The following is a 19,572-nucleotide window of genomic DNA, read 5'->3' on the forward strand; positions in this document are numbered from 1 at the left end:
GCATAAAACATTCAGATTTATTTTAGTTTGCCCTTTCCAAAGGTACATACACAAGGGTCCATGTTAAAAAAGAGGGTTTTTTTGTCTGAGTATTTATCTGCTTCAGATTAGATTGACGCCATCTTAACTCACAGTGATTTATAGACAGAAAACAAAGCATAAATCAAAATGCAATGCATTGTTATAAATATTACCACAAGAGGTCAGCACTGACAAAGCACCACTAGTAGTTAGAAAATGATAATTCACACCTGAGTTGTTAACTGTACTGCATATTCACAGTAAGAACAATACTTCTTCATAAAGTCCAGAACTTTTTTTTTTTAATCAGAACCAAAATCGTCCGTGTCATTCAGATCTTCCTCCACAAGCTTCTTGAAGGGTGGGGACTTCTTCTTACGCCTACTAAATGACACAAAAAGTGAAATTAGGAGAGTTAAGAGATGATTCAGACATATGGCGGCCGGAGCGTCACCTCATCTCGTTGCGCAGAGCGTTCAGCTGGCCGTGAAGCTGCTCGTTGGCCTCCATCTGCTCATCCACTTCCCTCTGCAGCTTCTTTTTACCGTGCTCCAAACGCTCAATCTCCTCCTCCGCCTCATCCATCTGCCTCTTCGCCGTCTTCAGCCGTTGAGTCAGCTGCCGAGTTTAACCAAGTAACATTCTCAGTACGCCAAGCAGCGGCCATTTCCTTCCCAATCTCTCCCTTAAAGGCTCGGGCTTTCCTACCTGGTCCATCTGGCTCTGCAGGTTGATGTGCTCCTCGTCCGCCTGTATTTTCATCTCCTTCACTTTGCGTTCCAGTTTGCGGTTCACCTGTTGCAGGTTGTTGTTTTCCCTTAGAGGTAAACCGTGAAAAGATCACATTGCTGCTGCAGCCATGTGTGACCAAACCCTTAGCTGATGAGTGATACTGGTGGGACACCAGAGAAAATGATCCGAGGGCTTAACAGACCAGCAAGCACAGAACCGTGCAGAGCTATTAATGTTCCCTCAGCTTTTCTCATTTTCTTAGATTAAATTCAGAATACACTGACATTTTATGTGACAGATAAACACAAAGTTGTACAAAAGTGTTAAGTGGAATAAAAATAATATGTAATCTTCCTTTTCTTTTTTACAAATAGAAATCTGAAGAATGTAGCAACAAAAACACAAAATCTGACCAAGTATTTCTGGTCTGGTTTCTCATGCGAATATCTTATTGCACTTGAAATAAGAAAAAACTAAATTACAAGTAACTTTTCAGCACAATTTAGAAGCAGGGCTGGACAACAAATCAATAAAATTATATTGCAATAGGCAATGTAAGCAGAGGGAAGGCTTTCGCCCCTCGCGACAGACTTAAAGTTTTATAGTGGCATTTTCTTTTACTATTATAATAATGATAAAACAATTATGATAAAAAGCTGTTAGTTCTTCTTTAAGCTGTGCACAGCATTCATAGCGTCACAAGTACAAATAATGCTTTTGAAAAACATTCCTATTTGAAACTAGATTCTTCAGGATGTCTCTTAAGAATGATTTATCTCACTAGACTGCAGATATTTACTGATCGTTACTGATGCTTTCATGGAAAAAAGTGGCAAACATGGTAAAAATAACGCTGTAGTCAGTTTTTCCCCCCAAACATTAATTAAAATTTACCAATACAGCATTAACTCAAAATTCCTATCATGACAAGAAATTGTTCAAGATAAATGATAAACGATAGGATGAATGCCATTTTCCCACTTATGTGCTACTTTCCAGTAAAATGCGACAAAGTTTGTGTTTTTACGTCTACAGGTTCTTTTGCAGGGCGTTGTGTCTGACCGTTATTTTCCATGAAACCACAGGCTGATACACTCATAATTAGCGTATATTTCACAGTGTGATAGATAATATTTGTGCAGAATGTTCTGACCTCTCCTCTCCTTGCAGCCTCTCCTCCAGCTCTTGGATTCGGCTGTTGAGTTTGGAGACAAGTGAGTCCTGGTTTGTTCTCTGGGATCCTTCCAGATGACTGAGCCTGCTCTTCAGGTCTTTATTCTGAAAACAGGAACCAACCAGAGAATTTGAAGCTCAGAACCTGATATGATTTCACACATTTGTCTCTCCGGGACTGTTGTAGTTTTTGTTTTGATTAATAAAAGATTTAAACCTTGAATTTCAAAATTAAAAGAAATTGTTTTTTGGAATATCATCAGACTTTTAAATTACACAACGCTTTAACACAACAATGTTAAGAACATTTCCACATACAGTTTGACATTAGCAGAGAATACTTACAATTACCAGATTGTGGATCATCATGTAATGAGTGTAAACTTTACTTTTTTTTAAAGCATGATTTAGATCAGGGGCGTCCAAAGTGTGGTCCGGGGCCCATTTGAGGCCCTTTAGGTGATTTTATAAGTCAAATATAAAACAATTTATTACCCCAAAAATCTAAATGGTTTATTTCTTAATGTTATGGATCTTTGGTGATATACAGATTAATAAAAATGGTAATTGTTGGGTAAATAAAAATAACATAAATCATAAAAAACTTTCTTCTTTTTTTTTTCATTTTTAATGCCTGCCAGTAGTTTAAATTTGCCAGCTTTGATCCCCTCAGGGAAAATAGTTTGGACACCACTGGTTTAGAAAATTATTTTTCCAGCTTCAACAGTCTGGCCTCAAATTCTCTTTGACCTTTTGCCAAAAATAATAGTTAGGATGTTTCATTTCCTTCTAACACTAATAACTGGATAACTCTTAGAGATAACAGTTGACCTAGCATCAGCGTTAGCTAGCAGCAAATTACACTTATAAATTGTTTTGTTTCTCATCTGTTGTTGATTTTTTTATATTCAAAACATTTTGTGTATTTGAGCCTACTTTTGTTAGACCCGGTCCTATTTAATTGATTTAGCTGCTTGGTGAGCTAGGCTACAGTTCCCTACTTATCCTCAGAGCTTATTATTTAGCTAGCTAGCTCTAAGCTAGCTCTGTCTTTCTCACCTATCTATCTATCTATCTATCTATCTATCTATCTATCTATCTATCTATCTATCTATCTATCTATCTATCTATCTATCTATCTATCTATCTATCTATCTATCTATCTATCTATCTATCTATCCATCCATCCATCCATCCATCCATCCATCCATCCATCCATCCATCCATCCATCCATCCATCCATCCATCCATCCATCCATCCATCCATCCATCCATCCATCCATCCATCTATCTATCTATCTATCTATCTATCTATCTATCTATCTATCTATTAATTAATTAATTATAGTCCTTTGGATCCAGCACTGTCAGTGTTAATATTTGAAGCTATTCCAAAGCACGTTGCCAGCCAGCTGACCTTTCACCCCTCCAACAGGAAATGGAGTCTTCCTGCATAACTGGTGCCACTCCTCACTCACAGTGAAGCAGTATCTACACCAGGGATCTGCAACCTGTGATTCCACTGACAAAGGTGGTTCTTTGGACCTTCCTTCCACAAGCAATAACTTCAGCCAAAAATGATAACGAACCAACTCATGTTTTTTTTTTCTTTCAAATATTGATGTGATATCAAATTTAACAAAACTAAATTTCAATGCACATTTTTGAGGATAAAACGAGGCTTATCTGTTTTTTTGATTGAACTTAAGCAATATTTGCTTACAATTAGACCTTAAATTAATCATAAAGTAAAAATGACAATATGGGCTTTTTACCAACTTGAGATTGTGGAAGATCTGTTGTCTTAAATTACTTTAACAAGAGGCTCTTTGGCACACAGTACAATTGTTTTCTTAGTGCAAGAAATCTTATGATTATTATGTTTAATTTTTTTCTCCCCCTGGCTAATCTTCTGGTACATACACACTTATATTTATTGCTGTTATTCACTGAAATAAAGTAAAAAAAAAAAAAAGAGTCAGAAGCTTTCTTTTTTTAATTTCCACAAGAAGATCAGCTGTAATCATTTTTAAATTCCTTTCTTTTTTTTCTAGGTTTTAGACTTTGGGTTTCTTTTTTTAATGCATCAATTTCCACAAATATCACAATTATCTAACTCATTGTTGTAAAATTATATGTTTTTCTTTATTTTAAAGACTAAGTAGTATGGTAGTTCTTTAAAAATGGCAGCTAATTCCTTATAGTAGACATTCAGCCAAAGTTATATGCCGAATCCAAGAATTATTGACTTAAAACAAGATCCTATAAATTGCTGAAAAGCTACTTGTAAGTTAGTTTTGTCTTGGGAAGATTCTGAGTCATTTTGAGACAAGGTGAGGACTTGCTGTATGGTAAATCTGATTAACGACTCGATTCAGTACCTGTCTCTCCAGGCTCATCTTGTTACACTCCACATCCTGCCTGGCAGCTCGTTCCTGTAGCAGTTCATTCCTCATCTGATCCATCTGTCACAAACAAACAGAAAAGACAATTTTTATTTTTCTTATGCAATGTCCTGCGTTCTGCTCTCTGTCAGAAGATCCTGGAGGAAAATGTGAGGCAGGTCCGAAAGACCAGAAATCTATAAAAGGGCAGTTTTTCACAGCACTTTTTTGTGTCTTTGTGCATAGATAAATATTTTATAATCAGTCTCTTAATCACAATTTCAGCTTGTAAGATTTATAGACACCTTTATTTTGGTGTCACATGCTACTTTGTGTTCCTCTGTTACAGAAAGTCCCGACAGAATACATCAAAAATGAAAATTATGGAAGGACAGCAGTAATTATTACTTCTAGCCATGATATTTAATATGAAACTGTGCCTTCAATACTGACAGAAAACGCAATAATTTGTTATTACAAGACAGGAGACACCGTAGAGTAAATCTGGTCTGGTTTCAGCAGGAACATCAGACTCGTCACTAATAACATCCAGAGGCCCACTGAAGGGAGTGTGAATAGCTTCTCACAGTGGTTAGCTGTTGTTTTTTTTTTTTTTTTTTGCTTTTTACACTCCACCCCAAAATAGACTTGTGTGTCAATTAGTTTGCAGCACTTAGCTCCAAAAACATCATGGCCTACTTTACAGGCAGGCTGAAGATGTGAATCTTTTGCAAAAATATCAGAAATTGTGTCATAATGCCCTGAAACCCAGCTTAGAGAAAACAGCCACGCCGGTCACACAAATCAGCAGTTCCCATTGTTTTAGAGGGGAAATCTGAGAACTACATCTGTTTATTATAAAAACAGATGTGGGGCTGGGACTTTGTACTGCAGACAGGCAGCATATAGTAACGCCTAAAAGATAAAATAAGGACATTTATATACATTACCAAAGAGTAAATGCTGAAAAAGTAAACCTGCCTGTTCTTTAGTTTTGTCTAATCGCTCCATCAGGCGATCTGAACCGCTGCGCTCATCGTTAAGATCTTCCTCCAGCCGCCTGGTTCGGTCCTGAGAGAGAAAGAAACAGCATAAAGTGCTTTTTATTTAAAAAAATCCTTCAAAAATTAGGAATCAGAAAGCAGAGACTGAGAAACAACATAGCAACGGACTAAAATGAGGTGAAACATCACTATAATACGTATAAAATAAAATCAAAACATAAAAAACATATTTTTTTCCCTAAAATACATACTTCTCATACAAAAACTTATATGTAATGGTATTTCTTCATATATACAAAGAATAAGTAAAAAAATCATAGAGAAAGCATTTGTTGACATTATATACTAACAATTTTTATATGATTCTTTTGAAATTTAATTCATTATATTGTATGAAATAAATGTAAAAGTGGTCACTTTCAAGAGTAAATAATATAAGCCTTATATGTTGTACAATATACAAAATATAAACTGAATGTGATATAAGGGTTAAATGTTTTTCTATTTCTTTTTCATATGTTTCTATCTCTGGAAATGAGAAAATTAATTCTGCAAAACTAGAACTTCTTTGACAAGTTGAGTATTTTTCAGTTGTTTGGTCAAAATCTGGATAAACTGCAGGTAATTAAAAATGAAACTAAAATAAAACTATACTCGGATGTCACTTTGGAACAAACATAAATTTTATACGTCAGTGTCAATCATGGATGGTTTTCTCTAGTTTGTGGTGCAAATATTTTAGTACACTTGAATTAAAACAAAACTAACTTGCAAATAACTTTTCAGCAAGATACAGAAGCTTGTTTTAAGCAAATAATTCCTTAATATTGATAAAAAGCTCCTCTGGCAGATTATTTCACTTATAAAATAGGAAAATAGTATTGCTGCAAATAAAAAACATCTGCCTGTGGTACTAGTTCTGTTTCATCAATATTAAGGAATTACTGACTAAAAAAGCTCCTCTTATCTTGATGAAAAGTTACTTGCATGTTAATTTTGTCTTATTTCAAGTGTACTAAGATATTTGCACTAGACAAAATACTTAGATTGTGTTTTTGCAGTGTTGCTGTAGTTCATTTATGTTTTTGTGTTTCGATTTTGTTAGTGTTTTAAGGTATTTCATGTTGTCTTTTTTGTATTGTTTGTAAAAACATTATTTTATTGTAAACTAAGCATTAAAGGCAATAAAAGGCAGTAACTACAGACTGCAGCCTCTTCAGACTTTTTTTTTTTCTTTTGCAGAGAGTGTTTGAGCGGTGAAGGCAGGATAAGGAGGTAGGAGGATCCCTAAAAACACCCGGACAGGTCTGATAACCTTTTACTGTAAACACCAGGCTCCTGAGCTGATACGCAGTGTCAACACTCAAATGTTGTGTTTTGTCATCAGCAGAACAAATAGTGCTGAGTCGCTGCCACTGTTTACCAAAGCTTTGCTTTTGGTGAGGAGGATCGAGTGGAAAAACATTTGGAAATTTAAAAAAAATACGTGTCATTTGAGGTATATTAAAACAGACACAAGTCAAAGCAAATACATAATTACATAGTTTAAAACTCATAGCCTGTAAATGACCCGAAAGTGTCCCGCATGCGCAGTAGAGGGCGCAGTAGTGTTTTGCCAACCGCCATAAAAAAGTAGTAGAAGAAGAAATGCTCAATGTTTGCGGAAGTAAACATGGATGCTAATGGTGGAGCATATCTTACATTTTAAAAGTTGTTCTCCGACCGGAGCCAGGACATTAACAACTTAATCCTCATTATAGTCCGCCATGGTTGTTTTTCTTGCCGCTTGCGCGTATCAGGGCGCAGAATAGTGACGTTTGTCGAGTATCAATGACGTTCACATTCAGGTCACGTTTGAAAAGATCAGGCGCGTATCGGATTTAGAATCACAAATTCAAGTCGCCTGGCCCGCATTTGTAAAAAAAAAAAAAAAATCTGATCTGAGTTGTTCAAACTGTCATGAAAAGATCAAATACACATGGAATTAAGGCAAGAAAAATGGATAAATCTGAAATGGGTCGCTTCAGGCTGCAGTGTGAACGTAACCAAAGTTGTAAGGTCATATGAGAACTACGTAGTGCTTAAAGGCTTATTAAAAGTAACTAAGTGATCAGTAAAGTAACTAATTACTAGTACCAAGTAACTTGACTAGGATTGTTGTAAAAGAGTATATTAGTAACCGAGTACTCTATAGAATATTTTTATGATTATCCAAGGAATCCGGATCTTTCTCTCTCTCTCTTACTTACTTATCTACCTTACTTACATTACTTTCCTAGCTTACTTACTTCGATGTACTTACTTACATCGATTCGTTCCAAAACCGTAACGACGCGATTCCATCGCCACCAAAAGCTGCCTTAGTCCAAACATCGCACCGCAAAATTAAATAATCCTCATTTCTCCCCCAAACCCTGACAAAAACGCAGCACAACTCGTAGGCGGAAGTAAGAGCCTGCCCACCACAAATAATGATCCGGCCGGAACACGGTGCAGTACAAAATAAAACATGATTTAACGAAGCTTCGAGGCAGATAAATTTTCCTCGAGGAATTTTAATACTTGACGTACCCGAATCATTCGAGGAATCGTTTCAACCCTAAACTTGATAAACAGAGTATGACACAGTAACACTTTATCTGTATCTGCGCTATTGCCGCTCTTCATTTGTGATAATTATACCTCCATGAGTTTAGCCTGGCGCTCCCGGTCCTCCAACGCGGCTGCATTCTTCTGCTCCAGCTCCTCCACCCGCTGCTCCAGCTGCCGGCCTCTCAGCTGGGCCTCCTGCTGCTCCCTGTGACACCGCCGCAGATCCTCCTCCAGAGGAAGCAGCTGGCCAGAGAACAGACCAGCAACCAAAGGAGGAAGAATCAAACTTTAATTTCTTTTTGGGTGGGATCAGACAGATAAACTCCATCTGAGTCATTTTTTTCTAATCGAAAAACCTGAAACAAGATAAGTTTAATCTCTCCACCATGCCTTTGACTCATCATCCTGCTGACTAAGACATATTGCAGAATGCTGCACAATGCATGCCACACCTCTTCCTGCAGTTTTTTGGCTGCCTGTCTGGATTTCTCCAGCTCTGCTCCCTTTTCCTGCAGCTGTCTGCGCAGCTCGGTCAGCTCCCTCTGACTCCTCTCTCTGGCCTCGTCGACCTGGTGCTGAAGCACATCTGTGGACGCCTCGCACTCCTCCATGATGGTGTTCATCTAAGCAGCCAGATAAGCACAACACTCACTTCAGTTTAAGAATATTTGGACTTTCGTAATCATGCATTTTTCCGAAAAGCAGAGAACTTCGTCCCTCTCACCTTTCTCTGCAGCTGCTCCATCGCCCTGTCCTGCATCCTCCTCTCGTCTTCCAGCTCTGCTTTGATTTTCCACAACTCTTCAACTTGTTTCCTTTCTTCTTTGAGCTTTTCCTTTAAATCCTTGTGCTCATGGTTTAATTTGGTCAGCTTACTCTGAAACAGAAAAGGATGCGTGTTCACGGATCATAATTTGAAATCTAGATATGATTGATTATCATATTTACTGTCAGATCGCTTCAACTTTTCCACATTTGTCATGCTGCAACAACTAACAATACTGCGTTTGTTGGGGATTTTATGTAGTTGGCCAACACGTAAAAATACAATGGAGAACATTAATATCTGAAGTTGTATCTCAAGTTACATCCAAGGATTATTTTAGTTATCGATTAATCTATCTATTGATGACAAATTGACAAAAAAATAAAGGTAAATTTGTATATTTTTAGGCTTTTTTTTTTACATGATATTAAAAATACATTAAAAGATGCTAATTAAAAAATATTCAGTTCCCTTTTTGAATAAGATAAAGATAATTAGGATCAGCAGCAAAACTGAGAAAGTCAACCATTTCTTTTTCACCTAACATCAACCCAGATTAGGGCTAATCTGTTCACTAATTTTTGGATTAACTGATTAAAAAAAATGGATAAAGATGCTAAATAAGAAATTAGTTTTATAGAATTTGAACCAAGCGAAGTCAAAATTGTGACTTGAGTGTTTTTTTTTGTTGTTTTTTCTTATCTGAGGATATTTATTTTTTGCACAATTTTGGCTCAATTGCTGCTCTGAGTGTGTTTTTTTGAGTCCATATCTTCCATTTAGCAATTAATCGCTTACTAAATTAGTTATTTCAATCATCACTATTAATCCATTAATCATTTCAGAAGAAGTGTTTTAAAAACGCTGGAGTATAAATACTTTTACGAGACATTCTGCTCTTATTACCTGGACATCCTCCAAGCGGGAAAGCAAAGACTGGTTAGACTGACACAGCTCTTCCTCGCTCCTCCTCACGTCCTCCAGCATTTCCTCCACCTGATTCTTTTCCCTCTGAGGGAGAAGGGGAAACAGGAAGTGAGATTAAGATCATCTAGAAACAAAAACAAATGACGAACGTCTCTACTTTTTCATCCTCTCACCTCTAGCTGCTTCGTCCTCTGCTCCATCATCCTCTCTGTGGTTTTAAACTCCTGGACGGCCTGATTCAGTTGCTCCACCTTGTTGCTCAGCTCTCGGACTTTTCCTTTCAGGTTGTCTCTCTCCTGGATCAGTTCCTTCAGCTGCACCTTAGCTGCACCTTTCTCCTCCTCCACCAGAGCCACTTCCTGACCCAAGTAGGCGTTGCTCTGAAAGGCAAAATGAAAAAGAAAGCTAAAATAAATCTGATTATTATGGACCCCTGCTATAGGATATACCGGAGTATTAGGACCATACTAAGAAAAAGAATACTATAAAATTAAATTATGAGTATAAAGTCAAAATGTTATAAGAACAAACTCATACAAGAATAAATTGGTATGAGAATAGTGTCATGGCGTGTGCTGTGGTGGCACAGGGGTTAAGCACAACCCACATATGGAGGCCTTAGTCCTCGACGCAGCTGTCGCAGGTTTGATTCCTGGCCTTGGCGACCTTTGCTGCATGTCTTCCCCCTTCTCTCATTACCCACTTTCCTGTCAATTAACTATCAAATAAAGGCCACTAGAGCCAATAAAATCTTAAGAAAAGAACAAAGTCACAATTTTACAAGAAAATCATACAAAAGTACAGTCTAAAAAATACGGGAAAAAAGTTGCAATATTTTGAGAATAATGTCGTAATATTACAAGAACAGATTTGTATGAAAATAAAGTCCAAGTAATACAAAAATAGTCATAATATTTCAATAAAGATGTCATACTAAAAGAAGAATAAAGTTGTAATATTCTGAAATAAAATCATAACATTACTAGAATAAAGTCATAAGAGAATAAACTTGAAATGTTATGAGGATAAAGTTGTGACATTTTGAGAATTTAGTCATATTTTTTTGAGAAAGTCATACAAAAATAAGTATATTATACAAGAATAAAGTCATAATATTACAAGAATAAAATCATAACTTCACAAGAATAAAGTCATATGAAAATAAAGTCTAAATAATACAAAAAAGTCATAATATCTCAAGAATGAAGTCATAATATCACGAGAATAAAGTTGTAATATTTCAGGAATAAAGTCATAATATTACAAGAATAAAGTCATACAAAAATAATGCGAAGAAGAAAGAATCCCCCATGTCCCTCAGGGGCCTCCGTACATTACAGTTGTCCCTTAGTGAAAGTTTCTCTCACCTGCTTTGCTTGCTGCAGGTCAACCAGCAGCTTCTCCAGCTCCAGTTCATATTCTTCCTTCAGAGCAGCGATGTATTTATCATGAGTCTCCACCTCCTCTTTGAGCGCCCCCTTCAGGGCACTCAGCTCCATCTCCCGGTGGTGCAGCACCTCCTCCTGCTCCTCTTTCACCTGCAGCATCTCCTGAAAGTCCACACGCAGCTGTGCCAAGTCCTGACACACACACCCATCATTAAAAAAAGAGGTCAGAGGTCAGCGGAGGAACCAGTTCCTGACTCGTGGTCTGGCTCACCTGAAGAAGAACCTCTTTTTCCGTATTTATCACGTCGGTCTTCTTGGCGCGGTCCAACTCGTCGTGCATCTCGGAGAGTTGTTGCTGCAGGTCCTTCATCTCCGCTTTAGCTCTTTCTCTTTCCGTCTTCATCTGAATCAGTCTGAAGAAACGACAAGCACAGAGGAAGGGTTTTACTTTCATACGGTGAATTCCACCTTTTCAGCTTTTCCACATTTTCACAAACTTCAGTAGATTGTATGTGAACAACAGACCAAAACGTAGCACTGTATCAGTATTTGTTTTAATCTGAAAAGTGTGGCAAGCTTTTTTCTATTACGCTCTGCTATTGTTTTGTGGATGTCTCAAATTCCCACATCATAGTAGAAGCTGTAAAACAAGATGGCCGCCCTGGGTGCTCTGAAAAACATCTAAAAATTCAAAACCAAAGCAAAAAAAAAAAAGTATCAACATATCACATTATTCAGATTTATATTTATAAAAACATCTAGCTACTTCCACTTCACAATTATTAAAGATTGTGGTTGTAATGTGACAAAATGTTTAAAAATTCAATAACGTGTTGACATTTTAGGAGAAATGTATTTTTTTCCCCACAGTTCAAACTGTTTATTTAAATGTCCAAAAGCATTAGTATGGGCTTAGTGACCAGGTAAAAGTTGCTACATAAGAAACTACATTATAACATAAGTTTGAATAAATCATTTAAAAGCAAACCAAAGCTTTAAACTTTGCTGGATCCTCACTCCTGTTTGGTGGACTGAAGCTCTGCCTCGATTTCCGTCAGTTTCTCTCTCAGTTTGCGAAGCTCCGTCTGACTTTTGTTCAACTCTTCCTGAAGTTTCTTCTTCTCCGTCCTCGCTTTCTCAAAAGCTTTGGCTAAAGTCATTTCATTCTTTAAAAAAAAAAAACAGCAACGCATTAAAGACAACACAACCACAGAAACTCATGAGGTGATGGATTGTGCTGCACCTTAATCTCAATGCCAAGTTTTTGCTTGAGATGTGCGACTTCTTTCTCCAGAGCTGCCTGTCTCTCCTGCAGCGCTTTTATTCCTGTTGCAGACGCCTGCAGAGAAACAAAAATCTAATAAACACTATGTCACCTCCATAAATCCTGCAGATCCATGTTGGTGAACATCTCACCTTCTCCTCCTCCTCCACACTCTCCGCAGCCTTGGACTTGAGTTCGCTGATGTTGTCGAGCAGCAGTTTGACTTTTCTCTGGGTTGTGGGGTCATCATCTGCGGTTCTGGAAAAACAGGACGCTCAGTTCTGAAGCTCCGCAGTTGCAGGAACTTTTTGTTTAAAAAGATAAAGTTTCAAATTCCCTGCCAGCTTCCAGAGGAGAGCAGGAGTTCTGCTTTAACATATTTTCCTCCCTGGGTACGAAGCAGGAACTGGTGGATGTTTAATATTTTCCAGAAGAAGAAGTTATTTTATCAGTGAAACCGTCGTCATGCTTTGCATTCCTGACTACTGGGAGTTTGAGTTCACACAGCTGGAACAGCAGCCAGATTCCGGCAGGAACGTAGCTGTGAAACCACTAACTCATCACCACTAAACGATGCTGGAAAAAAAGTTACCGAAACACATTTTCATAGAGGGGAGAAAAAAAAATTAATTTCTTTACAAGCAAAATGATTAGCCTGTGAATCAGCATTAATATTTCTGAACTCTTGGAGTAAATGTAAATGGTTTGATGTTTCTAATAACAAATTGGTGTTTAAAAATGAAGTTGGAAGAAGAACACAGGTGTGAAAAACACAAATTTAAGGCCAAAGTTTCAGATCTCTGCCTGGATATTTTTGCTTATTTTAATTGTACAAAGTACTTTTGATTCTGTTCTAAATACCAGCTTGTTATGGAAGTTTACAGTTTAGAAGATGTTATTAATCCCGTACAGTAATTCAATTACAGTTAGGTCCAATTTATTAGAGTAATAAACATTATGCGTTAGTGTAAGATACATTCATAATCAGAATTAGCCCTAGAAATAAGACACATCTGCATATTATTAAAGCTAATTTGACATAAGATGCTAAAGACAGAAATGTCAACTGTCATAATTTTGTAATTTTTTTAAAACTGTTATGTTTGGTTTTATAGTTATTATTCCACTTATATAAATGTTTAACAGGCAAAAAAGCAAATAAATAATTCACTTTCTGTTTCCATATCTTTTGATATGAAAGATTATTTGGGTCACTGAAAAACCAATTCTGATTTAATTCTCAAAATTATTCTTTTTTTAGTGGCTCTAACCCTCTTCACATGAAAGCTTCATTTTTACTAGAAAGCATAAATTCTTACACGAAGCTGATGGTGTCGCCATCTTTAAAACCTCGATTTATGAGCTAAACTTGGGCAAACAGAAGCTTAACTAGTTTGACAACAGAAATCTTGTACAAATTCACAGGAAATAATCCAGAACAGCTCTTTGTTTTTAAAACACCTTGAAAACAAAAACATTTTCCTTGTCGTTTGGTTACTTTAGAGGCGGCTTTCTGCACTTTGCTAAAGTAATAATAACCACTGAAGTTTCCTTTCTTACATCTTTCAAGCTTTAATATATTTTACTGGAATTTAATGTCCAACATAAAGAAGTGAATAATTGTAAAATGTAAAAAGTTAAAGAGGTATGAATACATTTGCTCTGAACGTTTTGCTCATTCAATTACATATACTTTTAGGAGTATTTTTACTATGCTGTACTTTTTACTTTTACTTGGGTAATTTTATTTTGAAGTATTTTTACTCTTATTTGAGTAAAATTTCTGGATTTTCTACCCACTGAATGAAAACCAAACATGTTTAACCAAAAATTCACCAGACACAGACACACAGCTGCAGTTTTTGTTGAAGTTTTATATTGAAAGAAACTGATTTGGAAACATTTTCTTTTGCCTGTTCTTGTTAATTTTGTTACTTATATAAATTATTGTCATTTTCATCATTAAAATACCAACATTTCCACTTAACTTTTAATTTGGTCCGTCTGATGATGTAATTTTTAAATATTAAATGACTGATACTTGAGTAAACGTTTTACCAAATACTTTTTGACTCTTGAGTAATTTCTTGGATGGTTGCTTTTTACTTTTACTGTAAAAACATGTTGAAATACTCTTTCTTGAGTAAAATGTTTGGGTATTTTATCCACCTCAGAGTTTTGTGTCTCAAAGCTGCATGTTCTTTCAGAACATTTCTCCAAATGAAATAAAGAGTTGAGGTTTCTTCTAAGCTTGCTGCAGTAATCAATTAATCGTATGATAAATTAAACTGTAACGCTATAATTTCCACTTTGCACACCTTTTTAATGCAAATCGCCCTCTGGTCTGTTGTGAACCTGCGCTGCACTCACCCATTCTTCAGACACGTGAAGAGTATTTGCTTTGTTGCTTCTTCAGGCGGATCTGCTGAGAGCTCTTGCTGTCCTTTCAGAAGATCAGGAGTAACCTGGTTAGGGAACATACACCCAATAAATACTGACTCCTAAGAACCTGCGTAGCTCCCTGACAACCTCGTTACCTGTGCGTCTCTTTCGTCCAGCGGTTTGGACAGCGCTGCCGTCTCTTTCCCTCGCTGTCCCTTGCTCCGCTTGCTCTCCTCGACTCTGTTTGTCCGAGCGGATTCTCCGCCGAGGAGGCGCGCCCTGGCTGATCCGGGGGGATAAATCCCAGCTGGGGTTTCTCCTCTGCTGCCCTTAAGGGAAGACGCTCTGCTGGCTGAAGGCGACGAGGAAGAGGAGCTGGAGGTGTGGCTGCTGTCCACGCTGCGGGAGCGCCGGCACGCCTCTTTGTCCAGTCTGTTCCTCGGACCTCGTCCCCTCTGCAGGCTGCTGTTGAACTGGCTTATCAATCTGCCGACAGACATGATGGAGTCGGTGTCCACTGCGTTTGGGGACAGCGGGGCGCTGTGTCCCTCTGAGGAGGATGTGAGGTCGTGGTTGAGATCTGCCGGGTCGTCTGCAGGGCCTTCGGCAGGCAGTGGGATCCTGGGTTTGGCGGGCTCAGCAGAAAGTGATGCGTGTCGGGACTCGGAGAAGTTTTGGTTGGTATTTCCTGGGTCGTACGGCCTCAGGATCTCAGACTGACTCCGATAATTAAACCCAATAGAAGAGTTTGGCCTCCGCTGCGTCTCATCCACAGACCTCCTCACCACGCCGGGGTTGTAACCCGCCTGGTGGGTTATGACAGACACATCCTTGTGGATCTCCTGACCAGAACTGTTCAGAACCACGTAAGGCTGACCTTTGAATCCCTGAACCTGCACTCTCACTCCAAACAGGTTGTCCTGGCTGTCGGCTGCTGCAGGGCGGTGCTGCAGCACGTAGCCCCTCTGCGTCTGGACCTCCGTGGACCCGCCGAGTCTGTGAGACTCCATCTTGCCGCTGCCTAACCTGCTGGAATAACGCTGCATGTTAGACGGAGACTGGCATTGCATGGGAGAGCGGTTTGAAAACTGATGCATCAGGCTGGTACAGCGAAGCAAGCTGTTTACAAAACAGCCCTGGTGTGCACAGTGGCAGACATGCTGGGCGCTCCTCTCCAGCTGCACCCGGCAGAATGAATGTGCACTGAGAGGATAATATTGCTGCGCAATGAAAACAGCCCCCTTCTGTGTGCGCTAATGACAGGGCGACTATTGTACAGGTCCAGATGAACCGGCTGCATGACGACTGCGACGGGTGTCGTCACCCACTTCATGGGATAACGCTTCAGGAGTATGTTTGTCTATAAATGCGCCTCTATGAGGCAGAAACACTCGAACAGAGGAGGCGTTGTGCTGCAAACAATATTGGATCGTCTCAAGAGCCTCATTCTGCACAATCCACGGCTAAAGGAAGACCTAAAAGCAGCTTAAGGGAGGAAGATTAAGTGGAAAAACTATGTTAAGATAAATTTCTCCTTGGCAACTAGTCAGAGACAATCCTAAAATACACAAAACACATTTATATAAGTAAAGATAAAATAGGATATGAGTTAAGTTAATATATGTATGTTAAGATTCGATAAGGTAAGTTCAGTTAGGCTAAGCTAAGTTAAATTAGTATAAAATAAATTAAGTTAAGATAATAATATGTATGTTAATGTTAGATAAGTTAAGATTAGATAATTTTACTTAAATTGTAAGTTAAGATATGTATAATTTAAATAAGATTAGATAAGTTGAATTAGGATAAGATAAATTAAATCAATACAAGATGTGTATGTTAAGAGTAGATAAGTCAAATTATAAGTTAAGACATATTATGTATAACTTATCTAAGATTAGATAAAGCACATTAAGATTATATAAGGTAAATTAAGATAAGCTAAGTTGAATTAGGATAAGATAAATTAAGTTAAAAGATATTTATGTTAAGATTATAAAAGTGGAGTTAAGTTAAATTAGGATAAGTTAAGATATGTTATGTATAACTTATCTAATATTGGATAAGGTATGTTAAGTTAAGCTCAGTTAAAACTTTATTGTTCACCAATGTGGAAATTTTCCTTCCAGTCTCTAATCATAAAATAAAACACATTTATACAATCATAGTATCAACAATTTGTGCATAGAATGAAACTTTGATGCCGTAGGTTGATGTTGTCATTTAGTTTGGTTAAAAATGGTTGTTGCACTGAGAATAAATGACTTCTTGAGCTTTTTCTTTTTTTTTTACTGAATTTGGATCAGGTGAGGCTAAAACTGAGATCTGATTTACATACAAAGAATATTTTTTTTATTTTAAATGCAAAACATATACATTTTGTGGGACAGTTTAGACTTTATTACTGCTTTAAATATGTTGTTCTTTCAGTACATGGCCTTTTTTAGGCTATTTAAAACAAAGTTGGCCACTAGTTACTTATGATTTTATTTAGAGATATCAGAGTAAAAGGGGCTAAAAAAAGGCACACCTCATTTTCTTATTTGTTTTTGTTAAGTATTTTTAACAAAATACAAAGTAGTTTATAATTTTACAGATATAAACTACTTTGTGTTTATCAATGAAACACATTAAACTTTAAGGTTTTAAAGTAATAAAATGTGAGAAATGGAGTGTGAATACGTTTTGCAGTCCAGGATGTTGAACTGAGTGTAAAGAGACATAGAGGTGGTGAAACGTCTGTCTGCAGGCATAATAAGGGTTACTGGTGATGAAAGCTAACAGGAAAAACATGCCTCAAAGAAAATGAGCTAAATACACGAGAAATAAAACTCTAAAATCACTGAAAACGGAACAGAGGATTATTTTCCACACAGGAAGTGAAGCATACATCACAGACAGTGATGTATATTAGCTATGCAGAATAGAACTAAATGATAAAAATTATTATGCTGACATCAATTTTTTTAGTTAATTTAGTAAAAGTAACAGCAAAAAGTATCACACATAGATTTGAAATAAACCTTCATACAGTTTCGAGGTAAAATGGTTATTTGCTCCCTTGAGATTTAATGTAAACCTGGAAAACGTTTTGATTTTACGTCCATCATTAGACTGTTGAGTTCTCTGCAGATGAAAATAATAATTATCTCAAAAACCAAGATGAACAATAAGAAACGGTTGATTGTAAACTGAGGTTTTGTTGCCTGGCTTCACCTTATTTTTGTTATTTCATTGTTTTGTGTAGCTGAGCTTCTCAAAACACGTCTGTGTTGGTAACAAACGACAAACGTTTTACAATCATGCGATGTGAAGTGGAGGGGAAAAGATTGGTGTCATTTCATTTTTCTGAAGAATAAATAAAATATTTATGAACTGACTTGTCAACTTTGAGATGCTTTCAGTGCATATTGCACATTTGATCATAAAGTCATCCAAGTGTCTTAGCTTATAAGTAAAGATGAACTGATAAGATTTTTTCACAACACCGGTTTTTGTTTCTTTTGCATCTGACCTGGACATTATGATTTTAACCAGTTCAGTTTTCTCTTTTTGTCATTTAACTACTTCACCCAAAACACAGAAAACACGGAAAAGTTTCACTGACAGAGAATAAACTTTATCTTATTTTTAATAAACTAAAAAAAATAGTATTAAAATACACATTTGCAGACTAAAAGTGATCAGATTAAGAGAAATACAACAGATTTTGATCTCTGTAAGGTTAAGGGTTAGAGTTAGGGTAAAATTTGTGCGCTAACAGCAAACAAAGGATCTCTGTAAGAACATTATAATTTAAAGCCTTCAAACTGACATCTTAAAGTAGTTTGATGATCCACTGGTGAAGAAAATATATATTTTAATCGTAAATTTAAGTCTTTTTTGTCACATTATTTTTCTTGTTGGTGGACATTTTGGCAACAGGGAGCATGTGAAAGGAAACCATCCATAAGGCGTGTGAGGTTCTGGTTCTGCTCAGTCTAAACTTTCACACTTCAAACTTTAACTTAAACGAGCTGCTGCGTAAAGTAACGGGATAAAACAGTGTGAGATCTTAAAGTCGATCAGAAACTTACCGTGTGTGTGTGTGCGTGCGTGTGTGTGTCCGGTTTTAGGAGCCGTAGGTCTTCCTCCTTCACCTCCTCCTCCTTGAAGCGATCCGGCTGCTCTGCCTCCTCCCGGACTGGATCCCGGAGTCCCGCTCAGAGAGGCGGTCACTCCGCGCGGCTGCTCATCATATGACCGCTGCTGCTCGGGCGGCCTGACGTAAAAACGCAACAGAAACCCGCAGAGTGAGCGGCAGCTGTCCGCATATGTGCGCTGACATGATGGTGAAAACACAACTGAACGTTTGTAATAGTTATATTTAAAAAAAGAGGCTTATTTCCGGATTAATATTCAATACTTTTCTTATTATTATCTTTCTTAGTTAACTTTTTTTTGGCAGTTGTTGTTCTGGATTTCCTCCCAAACATGTTTTATCCAGATGTGTTGACATGACTTTTTTCCGTCTTGCTTTATTTTGAAAAACCCAACATCCCTCGTGAATTGTGCTCACATCTACGGAAGAGGATTAGGGCCACTAGGAGAAATAGATTTCTGATTTTAATCTCTGAATTCTGACTTTAATCTCAGAATTTTTCTAAGATTTCTGAGATTAAAGTCAGAAGTTGTTGTTTTTTTTCAGTAGCCCTAATCCTGCTTTCCTGTTACCTTGTGAATTTATTGTTGAATTTTGTTGTTTTACCTACTTAATGCTCCACTCTATGATGAATGATGAGGCTTTATTTTTAATAATAACATATTTTTGCATTATTATTATTATTATTATTATTATTATTATTAACAGGTTTGTTGAAATCACTGTTATTTCTATTAATATTTTATGCACTGTGGAACATTTGAAGGTGGTTTAAGTTGAAAATGAAAGTCCACCTGC

The 19,572-nt window shown here is 37.2% G+C and overlaps 1 protein-coding gene across 4 annotated transcripts; it reads right to left on the reverse strand.

Moving 5' to 3' along the window:
* Positions 1-3: 3 nt before the first annotated feature.
* On the reverse strand, positions 4-18,852 carry LOC106919344 (cingulin-like protein 1). Of its 4 annotated transcripts, none has more exons than XM_014989622.2 (19): positions 18,710-18,852; positions 14,789-15,659; positions 14,622-14,716; positions 12,404-12,509; positions 12,231-12,326; positions 12,005-12,153; positions 11,259-11,400; positions 10,967-11,179; positions 9,773-9,979; positions 9,579-9,683; positions 8,631-8,783; positions 8,359-8,529; positions 7,997-8,149; positions 5,292-5,381; positions 4,308-4,391; positions 1,907-2,031; positions 730-838; positions 476-639; positions 4-405 (listed from the first exon to the last, which is right to left on the reverse strand). In XM_014989622.2, exons 2-19 carry the CDS (start codon positions 15,641-15,643, stop codon positions 324-326), a joined length of 3,099 nt encoding a protein of 1,032 aa, XP_014845108.2. In that variant the 5' UTR covers positions 15,644-15,659; positions 18,710-18,852; the 3' UTR covers positions 4-323. The 4 variants fall into 4 exon arrangements, with proteins under 4 accessions (XP_014845108.2, XP_014845110.2, XP_014845107.2 ...); XM_014989624.2 differs by having other exon boundaries at positions 14,622-14,689; positions 14,789-15,662; XM_014989621.2 differs by having other exon boundaries at positions 14,789-15,662.
* Positions 18,853-19,572: the final 720 nt, after the last annotated feature.

This window comes from Poecilia mexicana, unplaced genomic scaffold (genome assembly GCF_051168715.1).
Source record: "Poecilia mexicana isolate PSO_F unplaced genomic scaffold, ASM5116871v1 scaffold_6, whole genome shotgun sequence".
NCBI lineage: Eukaryota > Metazoa > Chordata > Actinopteri > Cyprinodontiformes > Poeciliidae > Poecilia > Poecilia mexicana.